The sequence below is a fragment of the Ambystoma mexicanum genome, chromosome 1q (genome assembly GCF_040938575.1).
Source record: "Ambystoma mexicanum isolate Mex_15411 chromosome 1q, UKY_AmexF1_1, whole genome shotgun sequence".
In the NCBI taxonomy this organism is placed as follows: domain Eukaryota; kingdom Metazoa; phylum Chordata; class Amphibia; order Caudata; family Ambystomatidae; genus Ambystoma; species Ambystoma mexicanum.
This window is the reverse complement of record NC_090922.1, coordinates 505,941,266-505,964,827: the sequence shown is the minus strand read 5'-3', so window position 1 is coordinate 505,964,827 and position 23,562 is coordinate 505,941,266. Positions and strand designations below refer to the sequence as shown.

The following is a 23,562-nucleotide window of genomic DNA, read 5'->3' as shown; positions in this document are numbered from 1 at the left end:
CTGTTCAGGGGTTTGCATGTATGAGGTAACGAGTGCCTTTAGTATGGGATGCTGTGTGAGTGCTCTGCTTTCCCCGAGCTACTCTAGATTTGTTAATACACAGTTATGAACCCTCCCAATGGTATGTGGCCAACTTTGCACCAGACCTGCAGGAGAACTTGCCTGCTGTTAAATCTCAGTTACCAGTTTAATGGTATGCACCACAGAGTGAAATCGGCTTTGACTTTCAGAACATTCAGGCATGTAATTGCTAATTTTACTATAGCCGGTAAGATAGCTCAGTGGGTTGAGTGCTCACTACTGCAGTGTGTGTGTGTGTGATCTGCATGTTCAAATCCCAGCAAGGCCAACTCAGCCTTTCGTATTTCTACTGGTGTAGAGGCTCTATAGAAAAATTCAGTGTTGAAGCTGTGTCGTGCCGTTATGTGACGAGGAGATTCTAGAAGAAACGTAATGACAAATGTCCTTTCTTCATAAACAATGTCATAACCTCATAGCTTAGTGTGCTACAATAATGCAAACTTTCAACTCCACAGCAATTTATATTTTCTTCATCAGATGGCAGAGCGTAACTCTGTTACATGAAAAATAGGGCAACTTCTTCTGTGAGTGGGAAGTCGTTTGAATGCCCGCCTGGTGTCAGCATTAGTTGGGGCAGTGGCGTTGCAAGGGGCGGGGGGCTAAGAGGGCTAAAGCCCCTGATCTTTTGGTTGTAGCCCCGGATAGAATCTCAGGAGCTACAGCCAAAAGACTAGCTAGCCCCCAGTCCCAACAGTACTGACATCAGCTTAGCCCCAGGTCTTTTCCAGACCTAGCAACTCCCCTGAGTTGGGGACACCTGTTAAGTGCTGGCGTGTGCCGGGCTGTGTTCTGTGCGAGGCTAGCGAGTGCCAGGATTCCGGTACTGCATGTGTATAGCATGTGAGACAGTATTAAGGAGGGGTACGACTGCTCTACTTAGTGGCCTATGGTATGATAATTGTGTTACCTCCAGAGGCCAGGTTTGGGAGCGCATGTCTTGAGATTAACGGATTTCCAGAGTTGCTTGCCATTTGGTAAGAGTGTCCCCTAAATTGCTGTTACTGAGCATTGGTGGTGGAAATATAAGGGGGTGCTCTATAGAACAATTCTGCAGATTTCATGTAGATGAGTTTAGCAAACCCACTGGATCCAGAGTTGCAGCTGGCAGAAAGTTATAGGTTATTAGTCCCCGGCGAGGGTAAATCAGAATGTAACAAGCATTCTGATTGGCCCTCCCCGGGTAATTACCCGGCTGGGAATCCCACGCACGCACGTACGTGCCTGTGTTTGTTCCTGGCGGGGGGTGGGTGGCGCGTGGCAGCCCCTTAGCCAATGAGGAGGCTCGAAACTGGGCAATCCCCGCTCCGAGCTCCACAAGGCTGGCGGCTGCCTTCGTCCCCCGCCGGGGACTCTGATGTTTTTTTTATTTTTTATTTTTTTCCTTTTCCTCCACCCCACTCCCTGGGAACCTATCCCCTCACCACCCTCCCAACCCCACTTACCTTCTATTTTCTTCTTTTTCTCGGGAGCGAACGCGCTGGGAACACTTCTGTTTCCAGCGCGTCCGCTCCCGATGGCCGCCATTTTGTATTTTTATTTCTGTTCCGAAATGTGGAACAGGAAAAAAATGCTATTAGTACCCCGGTCTAAAGGGGGCCAATACCGCTGGCGGTAATGCCCTTGGGGCCTCGTTAACTATGGGCCCCGAGGGCATTACCTGGGGCAGTATTGGCCCACGGTCTCAGGGCTTATTGCTACAGTAAAGCAAACAACCAAGTGCTTGATTTGCAGGTTTCGCTTCCTGTCAAGCCTTGATTTGAAGGAGCCCCACTGCCTTGAGGCATGAAAGGCACAATTTATTCTGAGAGAAAAAAAAATAATAAAAACTTCATCTAGCAGATTTCATGACATGTATTTGAGAGTTTGCATTCAAAATAAATATGAACTACGTTTTTGTTAATTCTCAATTAAATGCATTTTTGTGACTGTGCACAAATGTTTTGACTTTGCAGCCAAATACATGATTAGGGATCCTTTGAATATTTTGGTCACAAAAACGAGCTTGTGTAGAACTACCCTATCCTTTTTCCAGACCAATAGAATAGAATCAAACATCAGTTAAAAAATCGTGCTATACAGTCATAAAAATCCACAGCAATGTAGTGTGTAAAGTAATACTGCATTCACGGATCACAAAGATGGCGCTGATAGGTTTCGAGCTTTTGGAATGCGGCAGATAATTAAGGAGCACAATAATGGACATTCTTGAAGATGCATTCTGCTGACAGATGCTGGAAATACCCAACGCCTGAAAGAACCGCAGGTTAAACACCAGTAATTAAAATTGCTGCTGGGTTGCATTGTCAGAAAACAGTGAAACTACACATTTGCACGTACAAAATAGTGAAAAGCATATTTTTAAAAATCTATTTTATACTATTTAAACATGAATGACGGGTTATTTGTAGTGCTTTACTATTAATGGGGCTATACTAACGGCACTTATGGGAAAACGTTTTTTTATTTAAAGTTAAAAAAATGTGATTAATAAATGTAAAAGTGGAATGTTATAGCTAGAGTGAGGTGGGGGTGGTAATGGGAGTGGCCGAAGATTATGGCTACTGGGTACTTTAAAGACCCGAATGGTGCAACATGGAAAGTGGACACAACCGCAGGTCTTTGCCACTTGCCTTGGCCCAAGGCCAACGCTAGTGGGCCCCATTGAAACCTATTGTGGCAACATATCAAGGGACCACCGTGAAAGCCTGTGGCTACTGGCCATGGCCAGAGGTCATGGCTAGTGTGCCCAAAAGAATTCTGGTGAGCTTGTTTTGGAAACATATTGAAGCAATATGTAGAATGGCCAAAGGCCATGGCTAGTGGGACTGGAAGAAAGCTATTGGGGCAACATTTAAAGGGGCCATAGCTGATGTCCAGGGCCAATGGTCATGGGAGAGGGCCATGGCTATTGAGTGGGAAAGGCCGAAGGCCGTGTTCACTGGCCAGGGCCAGAGACCCTGGCTAGTGGGCCCGAAGGACATGTAGAATGACCATGGCCTTCGGGCGTGGCACCTAGTGGGTCCAGAAAAAACAAATTGGGGACACATGTACAGTGGCCGCGTCTGCTGGCCATGGAAAGGCCAGTAAAAAAACAATGGTATAACAAAGCCCTTGAAATTCACTGAAAGACCTTTGGTTAAGGTGCAGTTAAGTTGTGAAGAATTAACGCAACAAAATCCTTAATATTCAACATATGTGGGAAGTCATGACCGGCTTGCCCTTGAGCACATACATATGTATTATAAGAGAAGGTATTCACAATGACATTCAAAAATGGCATTCTGGGGTGACATCAAAGGGAGTTCGCCGAGTTGACCTGGTCACGACTTCCCACATCCACTGAATTCCAAGGATTGTTGTGTTAAGTCTTCACAACTTAACTGCACCTTAACTAAGGTTTTTTCAGTGAATATATGTGTGTGTGTATCTGTGCACAAGGGTGTGGCCTCCGTTGGGCATTGGTCAGAAATCGTGGAAACTAGTTGCCACAAAGGTGTAGAAAGGGTGAACATCTTTTGAATGGCGTTGAGGGTTCCTAGAAGCACGTCCTTGACTACAATGTGACCTGAATTAGATTGCAGGAATCTCAGATATAACTTTGCTATTCAGCCATGAATTGGGTTTACTGATTCAACCACCACAGTGTGTAGGGAGACATTAGTGGACGTTATAGGCCTAAAAGTGCTTTGGCAGATCCTCTGTCTTGGATGCGTGTGGCTCATGTTGGCTAGCATGGCGGTTTTGAAAAGAACATATCCTTCTTTAAGGAGTGCTGGGGAAGGGTTTGTGATATTAAAGGTTAGTGGTCGAAGTGGGTGGGAGCGGTGCTCCTCTACTTTGTTTAAGTTTTACGGTTCCCATACTTCTATTTTCAAAATAAACCATTCCGGAATGGTTTTGTTTTAAAAATAAAGTGTAGGAAGATCTTGAAACTTGCACTTCAGTGCAGTGCACTGATCATTCCCTTAAACAGATGTGTTTGTTTGGGGGTTTGGATAAAGTGTGGGAAGGGGCAGCGGGATGGTGTTTGTGGGGCGCGTGGACAGGCCAGCTGGGAACATAGTTACACTACTTCTTTTCGTACACTGTTTAAAGCTGATACAAATTTGAGCACTATGTCCTATTTGGAATACAAGCTTCATGAGGGATTGGCATCAAATCAAGATCGAGGAGCTAACGGCGCAGAATTTAGTGGAGTGCTTCAGATTGGTCCAATGGGCCCCAACCACTTGGGTAGGCCTAAGAAACTGAGGTGCACAAAATATCAGGAGAGAGGCCCATTTATTTTCTTTTTTATGATCAGTATATACTATTGAGAGCTAAGGGATTGCTTCCGTTTTTTGGAATATGAGCCTGGGGAGGGTGGCAAAGGACTTGTCTGTATGTAGAGGCATGGATAGTCTATTTTTGCTTCATTGAACTATATTGATGAAGCATTGGGGACAGAGTATGCTGAAATATTTAGGATTTGGTTAAGATATATTATGCGTACAATTTAACCATATTTTGATCGAGTTATGGTTGTTGTTTCTACTTAATTTCTTTCTGGATTGTAAATTGAAATATTTCATGAAGTCATATGAAATGTGTATTTTGTATACGTTTTATACATTAAGTAAATTGGCTGATGATTTGTAAATTGCAATTGTTTATTTGTAAAGCGATTATATACACAAGTGAAGTGCTTCAAAGCGCTTCAAAGCGGGAAGGGAACAAGGAATACAGTAGTAATTCTTATGCCTTGACGTTTCCTAATTATTTAACACAATGAACTAGCATGCCTGAGGCATTTCTGCTAGTGCAAGTGCATGACAGGAGGGAAGAAGAGAAGGGGGTTCCGGGGGTGGGAAGAGCATGCAATCATTATGCTGCTGTACTAGGCCTAACGACTTGTCAGATATTACAAGTGCATAACAAGGAGTCTGGAAAGAAGGCGGGGGGAAGGAGGAGAAAAATAACATGCAGAACAAAAAAACTACCGTATTAGGCCTGGCAACATTCATTTTGATTGATGATAGGTCATCATTAATGCGCCTATGCACAAGTGTTTCAAGCGCAACCAGGCTAGGGAGGGGAGACAGAGGGAGGACAGGACAAGCGGTCTTGCTAGGCCTAGTGAATTAAGGTCATGCAAGTGCGCAAACAGGAAGTGTGGGGGAGGTTGTGGGGGTAACAAGTGCGCCCAGTCCTTCAGGGGCCTGGGTTAAGTGCAGAGAGGTTGCCCCTCACATGAAACGTATTCCGAGTGCAGACGTGCGAGGCAGAGTGCAGTGGCTCGGAGGCAAGTATAGGACAGGCAGGGGAGCCTGGGTCCTGTGAGGCTTTGGAGGAGCACCAGGCGACCAGTCAGCGAAACTGAGCAGAGTTGGGGAGGATAAAGGGGGGGGGGGAGCAGGAGAGAGGAGAAAGGAGGTTAGCAGGGGAGAGGGAGCGAGGAAGAGAAGAGGCTAATAATAAATATGTGATTTCGGGTTATAAACATCTCTTCACAGCTGGTGTATGAACCCACCTTACTTTTGACTGGTACCATTAACCATTACGAAAGCAGGTGTGTTGCCCTGCCTCACGTGCATTAACCTGTTGATTAAGTATTCCATAGACCCCTATGTTACACAAATCTCTCTGTTGCAGGTGTTTAACCTAATAAAACACATTCACACTTTTGCAGCATGTGCATTAAAACAAGTTCTGCTACTGTTATTAGCCCCTATGACCAGTACCCTAGCCTTTTCTCGGATGTGCATTAACACTATGAGCTATCTTACTGCACTTGCAAATTAGGCACTGCAGTGATCTTTACACTAGATGTATTTACCGAGCCTCGACACCAGCTATGAAGGTTCACTTAAGCCTCTAAATGAGCCAGCAATGCATTTGACACTATCTGTGCCTCTCGGTCCATACTGTTTGACCATACACCAATGAGAGCATTTTCTGAGAAAGATTAAATCCACCATAGAAAAATGTTTTACCCAAAGTGCAGTTACTTTAGGCTTACCATTCTGTTTTTTGTCTGCATAAGAATATTTTTGCAGAGGACATATGAACAAAAAAAAAAGACTTTCATGCACATCCACAGATGGGGCCCTGCCAGTGCATAGCACTGATTTTACATATGTACAAAAAGGGCAGCAGAGGCATGAGAGCCTTTCAGTCACCCTCACATTTCATATATTCTGGAGAAGGACAGCAGCTCCCCTGCATGGTCCAGTGACGCAGCCCTCACCTCTGTGCATAGACCAAGGTCCTGTCAATTGGCCCCTTGGAAAATGTGACCTCTTCAGCTAGTCCTGAGTTTGCATGTGGCATGCTGAGGTTTATAGTTACATTTTTCCCCATTTACATAAAGTATAGGACTAGAAGCCCCAGCATGGAAGGTAGAAAACCAGGACTGCCCGTAGGTGTCACACTTGGCACTTGGCAGCAATTGGGGAATGTAGCCACAAGCAACATAAGACCCAGGCCTGCATAAACTGAGGCTAAATTGTGAGAAGCGTAAAAAAACGCATGGATGCAAGGAATTTAAGTGGGACACAGAAAGTGCACTACTGCTGAAAAATGGAGGAAAGCTATTACAAGAGTAACAGATCTTTTCTTATCTAATCAGTATTTATAGAGCTCAACATACGCCTGAAGGCACTTCAGTGCTAACTTAGGACGGTAAGCAAGAGAGGTTAAAACAAGTACACCTGGAGAGCATGTAAAGGTAGACTGGAAAACCCCAGTCCTTTGTGGAACAGATAGGCCGGGAAGTCCCACACCCAATGACGTAAAGAGTCAAAGTAAATGGCAAAGTTCTGCTTTATGAAATCCATATAAAACCGGTACAGCAATGATGCTTCAAGTCTCAAACTCTTCCAACTTTTCCAATGGTTAACATCATGTTTTCAACTCAAAATACGTCACGATTGACGTCAAATTACAATCTTGGTTAGAAACCTACGGGGATTTGTGATTGGATAAGGCAATTGACTACATATAGGAGATATAAGTGTTAGTTTTAGTCATTTGTCACAACTTATCCGGTGGCTTATGCTTTGGCATTATTATGAACCTCCTTTTTCGTTGTAACCTTGGAGGGGCTGTGCAGCCACTGTTTGGCAGGCACGGATTTGTATTTTCAGCTAATATTAAATATCCCAGCAGCTTTGAGGCTCCCTTTTATGCTTTCTTTTCACTCTAACGTGGCTCCGTCGTTCATTTTATCCATCATGGCCACTCGTTACTGTTGCATTCCTATGTTTAAGCAAGCTTTGCATGTATATCTTTTGCCTTGCGTTTCAGTGTATGCATTGATTAAATGTTTCTAGTGTCTATTGGTGCAGCTAATATTCTTCATGTCTAAATACACTTTTGACCTAATGCCTGTGTTTCTTCATGGTGTGTGTGTATTTGCTTTGTATCTAATGTATCTGTGTGGCAGTGAGGTCACTTGTTCACATCATCTTTAGTTACAGCATGTTAATTTCTTGAACTTGCAAATTCATCTCTTCTTTGATAGTCCCAGGATACGGTCGGTAGGGTTCCTTAGTGAATACCGTCTCTCGCACTAACGGTATAGAGACAGAAGAGGGGCCATGCCATATATGAAGTACTTATCTCGTTCTTGTGTTTTGGGGGGGGGGGGGTGTCGATGCCATGAATGACGCACTCATCTGTCTGTCGACAAACAAGTAGTCATCCACAGCCCTGGAGTGCCCGAGGTAGAGGGTTCCACAATGAAGCAGCCGCTACTGAAATTGAACAATCGCTAAATCGAATCAATTTAAACTGAGAAACCTCAACCATACAGCCTCCGCCGATCACAAGACCAGGCGACGAACATAAAAACGGAACTTCACTTGCAAATAGGTAGCTCCTGAACCATGCATACACTGATGCACCAAGCAGTGTGCCTTTAACTGAACGTGATTTGCAACTGGAAGCACATGCAGCCTGCGCAAAATCGGAGAAATATGAGTGCAGCTAGAACTAGAATTGCCCCCCCCCCCCGAGCCGCAGGATTCTGAAAGATTTGTAGACACCCAATCAGCCAAACTGGTTATGCAAGAAACAGAGTTACAGTAATACAGGAAAGACAGTACCAGAAAGGACACCACAGGTGCATGAAGATGAGAAGACCGAAAAGGAAGTACTTTGCGCAGCATTTTAAGTTTAAGATGCCCCGTCTGGCAAACCGCTGATCTGGGCCGCCATTGACGGCGATGACATAATCTTAATCCCTAGATCTTTCCAAAAAGACTGGGGTAGGGCAAGGACCAAGTGAGGAGGACCAGAAGAGAGACAACTAAAGAGTGACAGCAGCAGAAGAACCCACAACCAACACCTCTGTTTTACCACTGTTCAGTTTAACCCAATTGATCCAAATCCATTCTCCCACGGTTTCAAGACAAACCCTGAGTTTGGAGGCAGCATCAGGCAGAGACAAAAGTAGTCAAACCAAGATCTGGGCAACATGGACATCGTCAGCATGAGCATAGCAGCAGAAGCTGTGGGAGAACATGAGCTTGATAAGTGGCTGAACATACACATTAAACAGCACTGGGGAGATCGCAGAACCCTGAGGAGCACCACAGGAAAGAGCAGTTGGAGCAGAACAAAAAGGTGGAAGAGAAAGAGACTGAGAATGCCTGGGAAAGGAAAGAAGTAAACCAGGACAAAACAGCATGGTGGGGGTGACCAAGCATGACTGCATGATCGATGCTGTCAAAGGCGGTGGATAAATCATGCAATATTAAAGCTACCGCGCCACCTTGATCGTGTGGCTGAGCAAGGTCATCCACAACCAAGACCGGAGCCGCCCTCTTCCCCCCCTCCACCCCCCTGTAACTCCCCTCCCACCCCCACCCTGTGCCATGTCCTGGCCAAAAGCCACACTGAGAGAAATAGAAAAAAGTAGCTTCCTCAAGAAAGGATGTGAGGAGAGGACAGACCAAAGACTCAAGTGATTTCATAAGAAAAGGAAGAAGATAATTCGGAGGGAAACTTAAGTATAGAAGAGTCCAGTGACGTGTGTTTTTTTTTTTTTTTTTTTTAGTAGAAAAGTTCCCAGAGCGTGTTTAAGCAGAGCCGGATTATGGCCAGTTTTAAGCAAGGTATTCACAGTATTCGAAACCATTTGGGCAAGGTGACCACGGTTTAGAATGACTCTAATGACTCTTATGTCCTCGGTATTCGGGTAGGCAAGTGCTGGTTGGCAACTCTGGGGATACTCGGTAGGGCTGAGTGTAAGCTGGGGCTGAGTGTGTGGGGTAGAGGGAAGCAGCGCCAGTCATGTCGATGAAGTTTCCTCGCCTTCCTCATTGCCTTCAACTGCCCAGCATAAAGATGCCATTTGCACTTTAAGCAGTCTTCTAAATTTGTTCATATTAACATCAAAACATCAAATCCACAAAATGAATTTAATAGATTTGCACCATCAAATGAGCCAAGTCGATGAAGCCAGACGTTGAATAAACACAGAAGTTGTTGGCTGAAAGTAAGGCAACTCCTGCGTGGGAAAACAGTGCCCACGGTAGATCAACCACCCCCCCCCCCCCGCTCCACCGCAAACCCCTCACCACTCAACTCCCCTCCTTGCTGCTGCTTTGTCTGCAGAGGGGGACGTTGCAAATAAGATTAGGCATCAGCCACCATTGCAGCGGATATGGTCATTTCTTATAACTAACTGCAAGAACCCTGGTGACTGCCCCACCGTGTAAGTGAGAGCACGAGGCTGCACACCTCCATCCAGCTTCAGAGCATACATTCTCTTCTCGGTTTCTCCAATAATGTGTCAACATCGGGGAGATGCTTTTGCATAGAACGACATTTAAAGAAAGGACAAAGGTAGGGAGCTAGCGATCATCACCAAAAGTGGAGTAAATATGGAACCGCTATAGTTCCACAGTGGCAGAGAAATTAAAGTCAATAATGCCTCACAGCAGGCAGCCTGAGATATCTACGAGAGGCTGATGCAGCGTAACCTTTCTAGAGAATGCTCTCGTCTACTCTGAATGGGAGCACCCGCACGTATGACGTGCACAGCCAATACTGTCTCCATGTAGTGCACTAGTGAAGCAGGCACAAGGGAAGGAGGACAGCTCTTCCCAACATAAAATAAGAAAGGACATCTGGGAAGGATTACATAATACCAAATCTATTACAAGCCTCCGGTTCAATAGTAGATGTAATAGTAATTATAATATGTTTGATCCAGTTAAGGATTGTGTAGTAAACGTCTGTAATATTCTATGTTTATTATAAGCCGCGCACGCGGAGGTGCAAGAGAACTGAAGCAATGCCGGAATCTTCAGTAGCACGTGTCTCCCGCCTCACTATGGCAGCCGGATTAGTGAACGCCGAGTGCCTGGGGCGGGCTGTGTTCCAGGTGCCTAATGCACGCAATAGCCTCGAGGCGCATAGGAGGATGGCGTGCAATTGCCACACGCTTTTCAAGCCGAATCATCCCTGTCGATGTTGCACTAGGCAGATTCACCCAAAGTGATTCAAAGTAGTCAGACCAGGGGGGTCAACTACCAGGTTGGCCTCTGCAGACAAACTCCACTAACAGATCTGTTTCGTTGTGGGTGTGACAAAATTAGAGAACGTTTTGCTCCTTATAGAGACATATGGTTATTTTCTATGTATTTAATGTGGTGTTTTGTTCAGTGTTGCTCGTCTCCAATTCAGAGCACAGCACCCCGCAGGCAGACATTATAAAAGTACATCTGCAGTCTATTAGTTACCATGATTGTATGATCATCCTACAGTTAAATCTACAGGCATATAAAGTAGAGTGATTTGTGCAGGGTCCCATCACATGTGTGCCCAAGCACCAGGAGCATGAGGATAGGGGCAAAGGTTTGTCTGTGCTGCCTGCTCACTGGAAACAGGATCCTGTGCATTGGAGGTAAAGGAACACTGAAGATGCCATGCAAGTTCCTTGAGTGGAAGTGCAGAAAAAAAGGACTCTGCTCTTCCCTAGAAACCATGGATTGGGCCTCCCAGCAACACATCCGGCGAGAAGCAGCTCATAACCTTGCTTACTGCTCGATACCTCTTTGAGCCGGCTCAACCATGCTTCACTCACTTCGAGCTGCTACGCGACCGGCTGTGCTACTGTTGACCCTATAAGAACTTCAAAATGTGTTCTTGCTTCTCGATGCAAGCTGTCTTGACGCTGCCCCGACCCAGTGAAGGGGCATTGTCGTTGCTGTGGAGGCAACTGACTTGTCGCTTAACGAGCACCGGCTTGACCCAGCGGAAGCATCTACTGTACCCACGCAACAGTCAACTCATCCTGTTGGCAGCCATCAACTCAACCCATTTTGTATGCCTACTCCATCCACAGAGAACCCCATCTTCAATCTGCCCCAATGTCGACTTTCCACTGAAGCATATCGACTTGACTGTCTCGACACTGGCTTGACTACAGAAAATCACCAAGAAGCACAGCCTGACATTGTCAAGCCATAAAATTATTTGCAGTAGTCATGTCCCTTGGTCTGCAGTAAAGGGCCACAGTGACTTGTAAGAACCCACTCTTTTTCCATGTTAAGACATTTTAAAGTACTTTTTGATATTTTCTGCCCAAGTAAATTGCCGCAACCTCTGTCTTTATCCAGAGTGTCTCTATTCCAAAGTCTGTATTATGTGTTTGCTTTACAGTGGTGGTTCTTTAGTATTTAATTAGTTGTTCTATCTATTCTTTATAGAAACTTGCTTGGAAATTCGTTTATGTTGGTACCACCATACTATTGTTGTGTGTTTTGCATCTGTACCAGCTCACAACACTGGGCAAGAGTATAGATTGCCCTTGCCCACATTACTAAAATAGGCAAATGAGGTGCACCTGTCTGGCTGTGATTATTTCACCTTTATGATTGGGGTCACTGCTGGTTTAGTAGTAGTGCAGGGCTGAATACACTACTCATCCCTCTACTCCTTCTTCGTCACAGCCTTCTTGTCCAGGCTTCCCAACAAACCCACCACGCTTCTCAGATATTCCTTTTTTGAAAATGTCACACAGACAATTATTATAGACAGTAATTAGTAGAAGCAGTGACAATGAGTATGCAACAACTTTTCTTATGTTTACTAGAGCCCCAACCAGCTCTTGCAACTGAGATGCTCACTAGTGGAAAGGAGTTGAAGGTTAGATGTCCTGCATTCTCCCGCCATATGACCCAGATGTGTATGCTGCCACACAAACTCCCTAGGATGCGCTCACCAACATTGCCTTTGGGCTTTTGTGGGTACAAGTGGTACAATTGCTCAAATTAAATGTGCTCTCCTGCCCCGGGGTCCTCTTTACAGTGAAATTTGTTACAACCTGTCGACTCAATTGAGCAAGCTCTTGCCTTAATGTGACACATTTCAAGTTACCTCTGTTACTGCAGAGTTGTAGCTTTTTTGATGAGGTGTGTGGAGAAACACCACCATGCTGTTGTCGCCTTGATACAAAGACCCCGACCGCTTGTTCTTTTTATGTGATGATTTTTGATATTGAGACTTAAGCTTCATTACTCCTTTTTCACTCTCTGAGGTTTGCATATCAATAAAATGTACTGCTTGTGTTGTGCTATGTTTTCTCAATTACATTGCTTGACACGGTCAACGCTTGGATACGCTATTAACAGCATTCAGTAGGTTTCCGGTAATGGTGAGAATTTTGTGATCAGTGCATTTACATTTTACACCAGTTCTTGCTATTTGGTTTCATACTGTCTTAGGCCACCATCCCAATGGCTGGCTCTCTGTAGAGGGCTGCTTGTGATGTGTGGACCACCAGCCGATATGCTTAGGGATTTCTGTTGTACTTTTTGGTGATATCTGTCGTCACTTTAAGCAGCCACTCCACACCAGAAAAGAGTGTGTTGGAGTAAGTTTGATAATTAACTTGGTAGCATTGACTTTGCTCTGGATAGCATGGAAGGAAACGATCAGGCTGAGTGGGCAACATTCTGCAGTTTCGCAAATGCTTTGTACTGTGGCTTCCCATCCTCTCGAGTTGAGTTTGCGTCTAATGTTGCATCTTGGTATTGGCAGCCATTTTCTCATTTGAGTACTTCCATGTTGAGTCAAATGTGTTGGTGTTCCTGCTTGCTGTTTTCTTTTCATATCAACAGTGTTGCTGTGGCCCTGCCTGTGCTGTGATGGATTTGCCAGTCACTGTCTCAGGGAGGGAGTCTGTCAAGTTATTTCAAAGGTTCTTAGCTACTTCCTTTTTACTGAAAGATTCCTTTTTACTGAAACTGAGCCGTGACTGTATCATCATCAGAGCCAAGTACTTGGTGGTCCTCTGAAGATCTGCAGGGATGCCATTTGTGAAGCAACTAAACAGGAAGTGCCCATTGTTGGATCCCTCTGGAACAGCTGTGTGGATTGGGGGAGTTTTTGAACAGCTTTCGGTCTGTTACATGAAATGTGCAACCAGTCAGGTAGCCAGACATCAGGTTTGCCAGGAAGCACAGAAATTAGAGGCTGGTCCTCTTGTACAGGAGTTGTCTGTCGCATCTCTTGTAAACATCGGTTAGGTCTGAGGACTACAAGAATTTTTTATTTTCTTTTTTTATTGGATCCACGGTTTATAATATCCACCGCTCTGAGCAAATGGAGATTAGACCAGTTCCCTTTTTGAAGGCCATGCTGTTTGTCTAGGAGACGTTATCTGTTAATGGCAAAATCACAGGGAAAGGCAGGAATTAATCTTTCTTAGAGCCTTGATGAGACAGAGAGCAAATCTATAGGGCGTTAATTTGAGGGATCCCTCAGTACATTTTGACATTTAAAAAACAATGCCTTTTGCAGTGGAGGCTCGCCACTATGAAGGGGTGCCACATTTCCTGAATGGCAGGCAACAGTGTCCTGTGTGCTTTTTTTTTTGCAGGGGGACCGTGCTGCCTGCCTTTCAGCAGGGGTGTGTCTCCCGCTATGTAGCTGCTAATAATGGGGTCTGGGGAGTGTTTGAAGGGTCTCCTGTCAGTCAACTTGTTCATGTTGTGGTGACCTGCAACTTACAAAAGCTGACTGACAAGAGCGTTCTCCTCTCCTGTCAGCTAGCGTGCATACTTGCTGGAGAGGAGGGCAGGGACATCCGGTCCTCCCTGTGGCTGTGCAGGCGGTATGAAGGGTGCTTGAAAGTAAGGTAAGGTTTCTTTTCCAATTTAATCTGTATGGATGCAAGCATGGATTGTATGACACAGAGAAAAGAGTCCTCGTGTGACATATATCACTGCCAAATACTCTTCACTGGGCCTCTAGACAGTAGCCACCCTCTGATGCTAGTGCCCGAATCCCATTACAAAGAAGCGCCTCTGGGCATAGACCAGCAACGCATACATGGCAACATGCCTTGTGAATGAGTTAGCATGTCTACCAAAGTTGATCTTTATTAGTACCCCAGGTGGGCACATGAAGCTTGCTGATCGGTGAAATCCATCTCTCTCCCCATGGCCATCCCCTTCAAACTCCCTCTTTCGTGCAACGTTGGGCTGAGCGGCCCGCACTAATGCTGCCAGCCACCCTCCTCCATCACCACCATACGCCTTCCCCACTGATGCGACTGCCGTCTCTTGCGGACACATATCTATGCCCTGCATCACAAGAGCACCTCTGCCCTGCATCACAAGAGCACCTCTGGTGTGACGTAGCACCTGCAGTCTGCCTTACATTTTTACCTCGACCACTTCAGGGGGGCTTTATAACTAGGTTTTGCTTGATGCGTGTGGTATTCGTAGATGAGCGTTATGTAGTAAATAACCCATACCTAATAATGTATTGGGCTCCAAACAAAGGCAGTAACCTGCAGACTCCTAATGATGGCCCTCATTTTAGAACGTTTTTTTTTCGTTAGTTTAAATCCGAAATTTAGTTCTGTCTGATTTAAGTGATTGGTGGACCTGTACCCCAAAGATTTCATATTTATGAACTGAACACACCTCGGGATCTAGCGCATGCAACATAACTTGACTACTTCTATTAGATCAGCTGGTCGCTTCAACAAATACATACTTTGGGAGTTTACATGCAATTTAGGGAGACATTAAAAAATACTACTTTAATCCACAACTGAATGCTCCCGCCAGAGAGATGCGTGGGTTTATTGACATATGAAGCCTCCAGTCTCCCTTTATAAGATGTTTAAGCTATCTGTGCAGTGGTTCATTTCTGCCTGCATTATATTTGGGTAGGTAATCTGACTGCCCCCAAGGAATATGCCTGAAGTTGGGTCTGTCCGTGTACTTCTGAAGTATTTGCTGGGAGAAGACTTTGTGTACTCCTATATAATCTGGTGGGAGATGAATCTTTGTATTCCCCTTGAGATGTCATATAATGAGTGTTCTTTTTTGCTGAATCTGTTGATCCATTCACTGCGATACAAATTACACAATCCTTTCCCGGCCATGTCGTTGCTCTTCCACTTGTCTGTGCTTTGTGGGTGCAATCTCTGCAGGCATTCACTTTTCAGGATCCAATTTACAGATGTCTTTTCTGTGTCCCTTTTCATTCCAGTCTTCAGCTTGAAATGTTTCCAGTGCCGAGGGTCGTCTGCTTCCTGCCGGATGGTGAGACAAAGGTGCCTCGCCTATGAGACCACGTGCATATCGCTGGCCTACCAATCCACAAGTAAGTGTTGCGCCAAACGTGTGGCCAGAGTTTATTTCCCTGGTGCAGCTAACCATTGAAGAGCCCTTGTGCTTGTCACTTCCTATATCGCTGGCATGTCTATGCACATTTACCACACCATTGACCCACCCAGTGCAATAGTTAGACAGTATACGACTAGAATGTGTCTCTACCTCCTACTTAGCGACTAGACCTCCTTCGTATCACTAATACTTGCACTCAATTTACACAGCGTTGATATCACTGGCATCCTTCATCTGCTCAAAGTTAACACCAATCTTGTCAATCTGTTAAGAATCAAGAGTAGAGGCGGAGCATTGAACCTCTATTTTTTGGATCTTATATTTTAGAATTCATTTTAACGTGAGACTCTGATGCCACATTGCCATGCCAATTTTCCTCATTGGCACACTTCATTCCAAAAGTCAATTTAGGCACATTGCCAGGGCAGTCTCTTTATTTTCCACATAAACATTCTAATGCCAGTCTTTAGATGCCTCCAAAATATGTTATGCCATTTGAACAGTGCTATGCCAACTTTCACCAGCTAAGCACATTGTCATGCCATTTTCTTCATTGACCCAGACAATTCCCATGCCAATTCACATTTCTCCTATATAATTATCATGCAGCATTTGAAAGCACCACAGTATTGTCATGCCTCTTTCAAAAGTGCCAGGCCCATTTCACACTGTCCCAGATCAGCATATTTTCATGATGCATTATTGCCCCAGGAAATGATTGCATCAGTTGTCCAACCCTCCTCTCCTGATACTGTTGCAGACCCGCATTGTCTCCAGAAAAATACATGCCTGTTTCACATTATCCACAGAAATAACCATGCCAGTTTCAGATCACTGCGGAAAATAACAATACTAATTTCACAAGTTAACCCTATTAGTATGGCACGTCTTTGCAACAGAACGTTACCTTGGAAGTTCCGCTCTGCCTCCATAAAATGAATAATTTCAGTTTATTACCACATTTCCACATCAAAACCCCCACAGAAAATTACCATATTGGTTTTACTTTCGAGACAGTTTCCCAATAAGACTTTCGCAATGAATTTAGAAAATTGTCAAGCCAGTTTCAATAGTGTACATTCTGTTTCATATTGCACTTTGTTATGCAACAACTTTGTCCCAGAAAATAGCCATACAAGTTCCATATTAATCACACAATATAGGATTATGTTGGTGGTTTTGCGATGCCCCCAGTATAGCACAATAGCATGTCACATCATTGCCCCATACTGTGATCATGCCTTAGAACCAGCCGAGTTTGAAATTACCAGTACTATTCGAATGGGACATGCTTTCCCCCTGCAAATGGCGATGCCAGTTTCCCAGTGCGCCACAAAACGACCAGGCCAGTTTCTCATTGTCTAATTAGGAACATTGGGCCCCCATAGGAGTTATCTGGTTACAGTAAAAGGGCTGATAATAACGTTTACAGGCTCTTTTACCGAACCGGTCAACTACAACTTTACCGGTAGTGGTTAAGGATTTACCTCCAGCTAAGAGCTGGAGGTAAATCTGACCCCTACTGGCAAAAAAACTTCCCGTATTACCAGAACGGCCACTAATAGCGGCACAATCCCCCCCATGGAGTCCTATTGGACTCCATGTCATTTAGGATTTACCGTGTACATCGGCACTTGTGATCTGCCGGTAACACCGGCAGACAAGTGCTGGTCATGGTAATTGTGTTTGACGGTATTCTGGCGGATTTAGTGCCACAATACCGGCAGACTTGTGGCCCATTGTCTGGCCATGTAGTTCCCCCCCCCTAAAATAGCAATACTTGATGTATATTGCCCACATCCTATCACCATTTAATTTTCACATACTTTCCAGAAAAGAAATATAATTTACCAGTTTCATATTGCCCGCAGATAATTAATATGCCATTTCCAAATTGACATTCCACATTCAGATAGCCCTCTATCTATAAGACATTCTAAGTTAGTTTCACAAGTTACCCCATAAATGTGCTCTATGGCCAAGTATATCTCTCCTTACTGACCACAGGCAAGTTAGTGCCATTGTCTACTGACCTGCGCAAAACGAAAGAGCTGATGGCTGGAAGGTTTGGAATTTGTCTTAACCTCTGTCATTGGCAGACCATTGTTCTTCGCCTGCCAAGCCATTACAAAAGGGGAATGGCCATATCAGGATTGGTCCCACCCCAAAAGGGGCAGTCCATCCTGAACTGCTAGGTCACATTCCTTCTGCACGAGACCACAAGCATCCCCAAACATATTTTGGCCTTGTTGGGCCTCACCAGTGAGGAGCAGTTTGGGTCTCTAGGCCCAGCAGGCATGGGACCCACGCCTGGGCATACCGTCGCACTCGGGGTCACTTATGCAAAACAAAAGTGGTGATGTCTTGGCAGGAGGTTAAGATTAATTTGAAACCTTCAAGCCATCACCTCTTTTGTTTTGCTATTGTCTACTGACCTGACACCCCTCCACACACGTGCGCACTGTCTCTAACCTCTCTTTCTCGCTCTGTCTCTCTCTCTCTCTCTCTCTCGCTCCCCCTCATTCCCTTTTTCTCTACTTTTTTCTCTCCCTCTCTCTCCCCTCATCTCGATTTCTCTCTACCTGGCATGAAGCGTTAGAGTACCTGAGAGTCAGGAACCGCCACAAACTATTATGTAGTCTGACATGCACACACAAACACACGCACACAGTCAGCACACACCATAAACACAATGCACACACAGTCACATACTTGCAGACATATACACAGTTTCACACAGGCAGCATGTACAATCCTGCAAATACAGACGGAAACCATTGTATACTTACATTGCTCTGAGGTATGTCTTTCCATCTCAACTGAATTATGCTGTTTCTAGTGCTCTCTCATTGGTATGCACAGAAAGCAGGGACAGGGAGTTTAAGTCACAACACTTCCTTTTCCTGCCCCTTATGCCACAAACAGTAGAACACCAGACGTTCCCCCAACATTTTACATAGCCGTATGGGGGATCAACGAGACCATCCCCAGCTGATTTCATTCCTATCTTGCTAACCACCGCCAATTCATCCAAATTGATTCCTCCAGGTCACCATTTCAACACATAATCTGTGGAGTCCCACAAGGATCCATCCTCTCCGATGGGATCTTCAACCTGTAGATGGAACTGCTTGGAACCCTTCTGTATTCACACCACATCCACCAGTACCCTGATGGCACGCAGCTCTACTTCAAGATATCCTCTATCGAAGAAATGCACACGTTCAAGGCCTGCCTCACATTGATCCAGCACTGACCAGAATCTCAACCCCTCCAAGACTGAATTCCTACTGCTGACCAACAACCACAAACAACCTGACATCCATACATGACAGACATTTCTCCACCAAAGAGCATATAGCAAGGAAGACACAAATGACGTGGTATCAACATTCCCTCTTCAACAATCAAGACTTTCATCCCAGAAAACCACTTCAGATCTGATATCCAGGCCTTGGTCCGATCCCTCCCCGATGGTCTTTCAGTGACTTCCCTAGCACTTTCGAGATGTGTCCTACATGCTGCAGCATGACTCATCAAAGGACTTAAAACATTCAACCACATGACCTCGACCCGCATTGAACTGCACTGAATCTCGCTGCATACAGGTTTCATCTTCAAATCCTGCCGCATCTTCTACAAGGGTATCACCCTGAAGTCCCCAAGCTTCCTCACTGAGAAACTCAGTATCTCTGGAGGGCTACGATCCATCAGAGGGACATGTGCAGACTTGAACTCCGCCAGTGAGGCTGGGTGATCTGCTGCTCCCGTTTCCTCCCCTGGTTGCTTGTATTTTACATGCTGCCACATTGCCCGCTCTCTCCCTCCCTCTCCCCCGTCATTGGCACCTTGCACTCTTGTATTTATGCTTCCTTCACTGTGTGCTTGCCACTATGACTTGTAAAGCGGGCCATTGCTTCGCAAATCTAAGTCTGCACTCAATAAATACCATAATAACAGAAAGCCCTCAGCTGGCATGACTGCCAAAGTAAATGCAGTTACGGTGCATGCCTCTAAGGCCTCCAATGGCTTGGCAGGCAAGTGTCTCTTTGTCTAGGCAGTGGCATATAATGCAAATGTCTGTGTGGACATGCGTAGCCTCCTGCAGCTAATCAGACACTGAGCATTGCAGAATGTACTACTCTCAGCCCCTCTGCAATGGGCGGTGGAGCTCCACACCACTGTCCATGATGGACAAGCCACCAGTTCCACTTCTTTTGGGGCAATGAATGTTGCAATTACACCTACGAATGTTAAAATTGACAAAGCAAACAATCTTGTGCCTGTACACAGAATTGTACATCTCTGAGAAATGTGTGTAAGTACTCATATAACAATATGAAATCATGGAGACTGGTAGAGGGCACGGAACGTGATGGCCGCATAACTTGCAGCCTCGTTCCACCCCACGAAAGTGAGAAATTTGGAGCACCAAACTACCCCCCCTCCCAAATCCCCCCTTAGGGAAGGACAGGTGAGATGACCGAAGGCAGGCAGAGAGTAGACAGCCCCAACTCGATCCAGTGTCAGAATGTCCTGTCGGTGCAGAGAGATTGCTGGAGCAGGTGACCGCTCCAAAGCTAGTCATTGGAAAGAGCGCAAGAGGTTAGCTCCTGACTATCGTGCAGACTTAGTGGCGGTGTGGAGGCCTTAGAGGACGTTGTGGAGTGAGGACTCCGTGATGGAGGGATTACTTGGCTCAGGAAAGCGGTTGCTGCTCCTTACTCGCTCAGAGGGCGTGGGACAGACTTGTACCCGGCGGCTGTCTTGGAGGTGCCTGTATATTACCCAGGACAACATTGGAGGCGTGTGAGAAGAGCCTCAGGCCCTGGTTGGTGTATTGACCTTGGAAAAGAACTGCATGATCGATAATTTTTTACTTCCATGCCTGCATTACAGTTGGGACGTTACCGTGTGAGGAATAAGAGGGTTTGGTGTTCTGAAGACCCAACTACCAATTACTGACTGCCTACTACTGGGTAGTACTGTTGAGGGAAGAGCCACATGCTGGGGGACATGAGGTCTAGGATCTCTGACCAGGCGATTATCAGTCTGCAGTGATTTCGGAGAGTTGCTGGAATGGCTACTTGTGTTTACCCTGGGCCAGAGAGGGGAGCAGCGGGGATGGCAGACACCCATCAGGCGACAAAGGAAGACATTTTGAGTCTGCTGCAAGCAGTTGTAGAAATGGGGAAAAATGTAAAGGGGGGGGGGTCCCACAAGGGCTGGGGTGGTAGTGGAGTATGGAGGAGGGGAGGAGTTCCGATGAGTCAGAGTTCAGAGGGGGTGGAGCTGGCAGTTGAATTCTGCTCAAAGGAAATGCTAAAAATAATAGCTTGAAAATGGTGCAATTTCTTTCATACTGATTCTTTTCAAATGAGACACTGTACATCAATTGCACTTTAAATCACTTGCATGGCAGTGGTGCACCCAAAATATGTTATCTTTGCCACTTTAAAATCAATTTGAGATCCCATCATCTGCTGAGGTGTGAAAGCAATCTGTAAGCCCCGCAGTAGGGTTTACAGTCAGGATTAAGATTGGAGCCAGACTGAATTTGTTATTTTAGTGTTTGTACAGCACTTAAGTGTACTATTCTTTACAAAGTCTATTTCCGTCTTCAAACCAAACAACCTGGCAAATGGTGTTGCTCAGATTTATTTTATTGCTCAAAATAGACTACATTTTGCCTGCTCAGTGTCCAAACTGTGCATTATCTTGTGGGGCAACCACACATATATTGCACTAGCCAGTATGAAGATGCACTGGCTACTTCTCATGGTTAACACATGTAACGCTGCAGCAATTGTTTATAGTAGAGACAAAAAAAAATGTTTCATTCTCATCAGCTTTGTTCTCCGATGCCCACATGTATCCTTTCGTTGTGCCCTGAAAAGCAGCACAAGGCCACAATCAGGAAAATTATCCACTCCAGTCTCCAGGATTGCAAATTCTCTTGTGACTCACTTACACTCCCATCACCTCCCCACTTCACCTCCCTGGTTGGCTGTCAACAATACTCTGCTTTATAAAGATGGCTTGAAAAGTACAAAAACCACAGTAAGGTACTCGCACAAATATATAAATTTGTATAGAATATGGGTATCGCCCCCATCACTGCGCATCCCAAAATGTTGAATTTTAAAAGCCCCATTTCTGCACATATATATGTGGGGGGCTGGGTAAAGTTAATAAGTGTGAAGGGGTATGGAGGCAACGGGGGTCTCCCCCATATATATACGCAGTGAAATGGGGTGAAACAAAACAGAATTCAACATTTTGGGGTGTGCAGTTAAACATGTGCAGTGATCACATAGATCCGAAATACGCCAGTCAAAACATGTCCAATTGTGACATTATTCCCCTCTACTTGACTGGGAGACTACAAATACCAGAATCCAATTCAGCAAAAGGCAAAAAAAATGGCCTTTGGGGTTTGAAGATTTCCTTCCAAAACTTATAACAAAATGTCAGGTGTGAAAAGGTTACCTGCTTTATGCTTCAGTGTTTGACAAATGTAGGGTTCACATATGAAGCAAATATTATTATACCAAAAATAAATACATTTTGGTGTGTTGAATGTGTTAAATGTGAACATCTGAAAATAATAGTTAGTTTAAAACTGTTTTGTGTAATATAATTGAGTTGGCCTGGAGGAGGGCATATATTTAGGCAGCTAACTGGTGCTTTCTGTGTGCCCCCAGAATGAAAATGTTCATTGGCATTTCCTTCAACAGAACCATTACGAGTGTATTGTCCAAAACAATAGTCTCTTAAATGAGCCATGAATAATAAATCACACTTACTTTAAAAGGTCCGCTAGAAGAAACAAGTGATATGCTGCAATTATGGGGCCTGCACCCTCTGATAGGCCGCTGCATGGGGGCATTTGTCTCTAGACAGCCACAGGAGGTGACACGGTGACCTAGGGGCTGATGAAAGGCTATACACACTGCTAGCAGTGCAAGAGTCTTCAGTCACTGGAAGATGTCAGGGTCTGGAAGGTATGGTCTGGGTCTGTGCCTGCCCACGTGCTGAACCGAGACTCGACCTTGGGACAGGCACCTCAGAAAGCAAACAGAGCACACTTGGTTATTCCAGGGAGGAAGCGAGTCAGGCAGTGAGGTTAGGGGCGAGGAGTCAGCAGTGCTTCAGGAGTGGAGGACCTGCCCCAGTGTACATAGGGATACCCCGTTCACTGAGTAGTACTACATACAAAAATCAATTTGCTTTAAATAAATATGCCACCCCCATAATTGGCGACCTGCCCTGGCGCAGTCTGCACGGAGGCGGCCAGCTAGGTGCCCCTGACACGCCAAAGTTCTTGGAACCTGAATTATAATTATATCACCAAACTAATACTACTCATTTTAACCAGCTTGGAAGAAGGGAAGGCAAAGTCCTACCTGGGCTCGAACTAGTGACTTGTAAAGTACTCTATGCAGGAGTTGATCAGATGAGCCCACTGAGGTGCCGCGCTGGCACCTTAACTTCCTCGTATGCAATGTGGCTGTGAGTCATGCTGCCATGTGGATGCTGCCGGCCCGGAGCCTACTTAGGGACGCTAGTGGCCTGTCCACCCCTTGCGGACGGAAGGATGTGTGCTGCCGTGGTTAGGCCAGGGCTGAGGCATGCCGTGTCCAAGATCCGGGGAGACATATGATGCTGAATCTTGGAAATGGCAAGAGCCAGTCCATTGACGGTGCTGGCGGTAAGAGATAAGGGCGCTCTGGAGTGGCATTCACTCCTCCATATCCTACTTGAAGGGGAGAGTCGACTCCCTGGAAGGTAAGATGGAGAATGTGGAAGATAACCAGCTTACCGGAGACCTGATGGAGATGAAATATGA

At 45.4% G+C, this 23,562-nt stretch overlaps 1 protein-coding gene across 2 annotated transcripts in view; it reads left to right on the top strand.

The window, feature by feature from the left end:
* The window catches only part of PLAUR (plasminogen activator, urokinase receptor), a 247,383-nt gene that overhangs the window by 100,511 nt on the left and 123,310 nt on the right, over positions 1–23,562 (top strand). For both annotated transcript variants that reach the window (XM_069640871.1, XM_069640870.1), the window contains exon 2: positions 15,577–15,690. In XM_069640871.1, coding sequence (XP_069496972.1) covers positions 15,627–15,690 — 64 coding nt within the window. In that variant the 5' untranslated portion in view covers positions 15,577–15,626. The remainder of the gene's footprint in view (positions 1–15,576; positions 15,691–23,562) is intronic.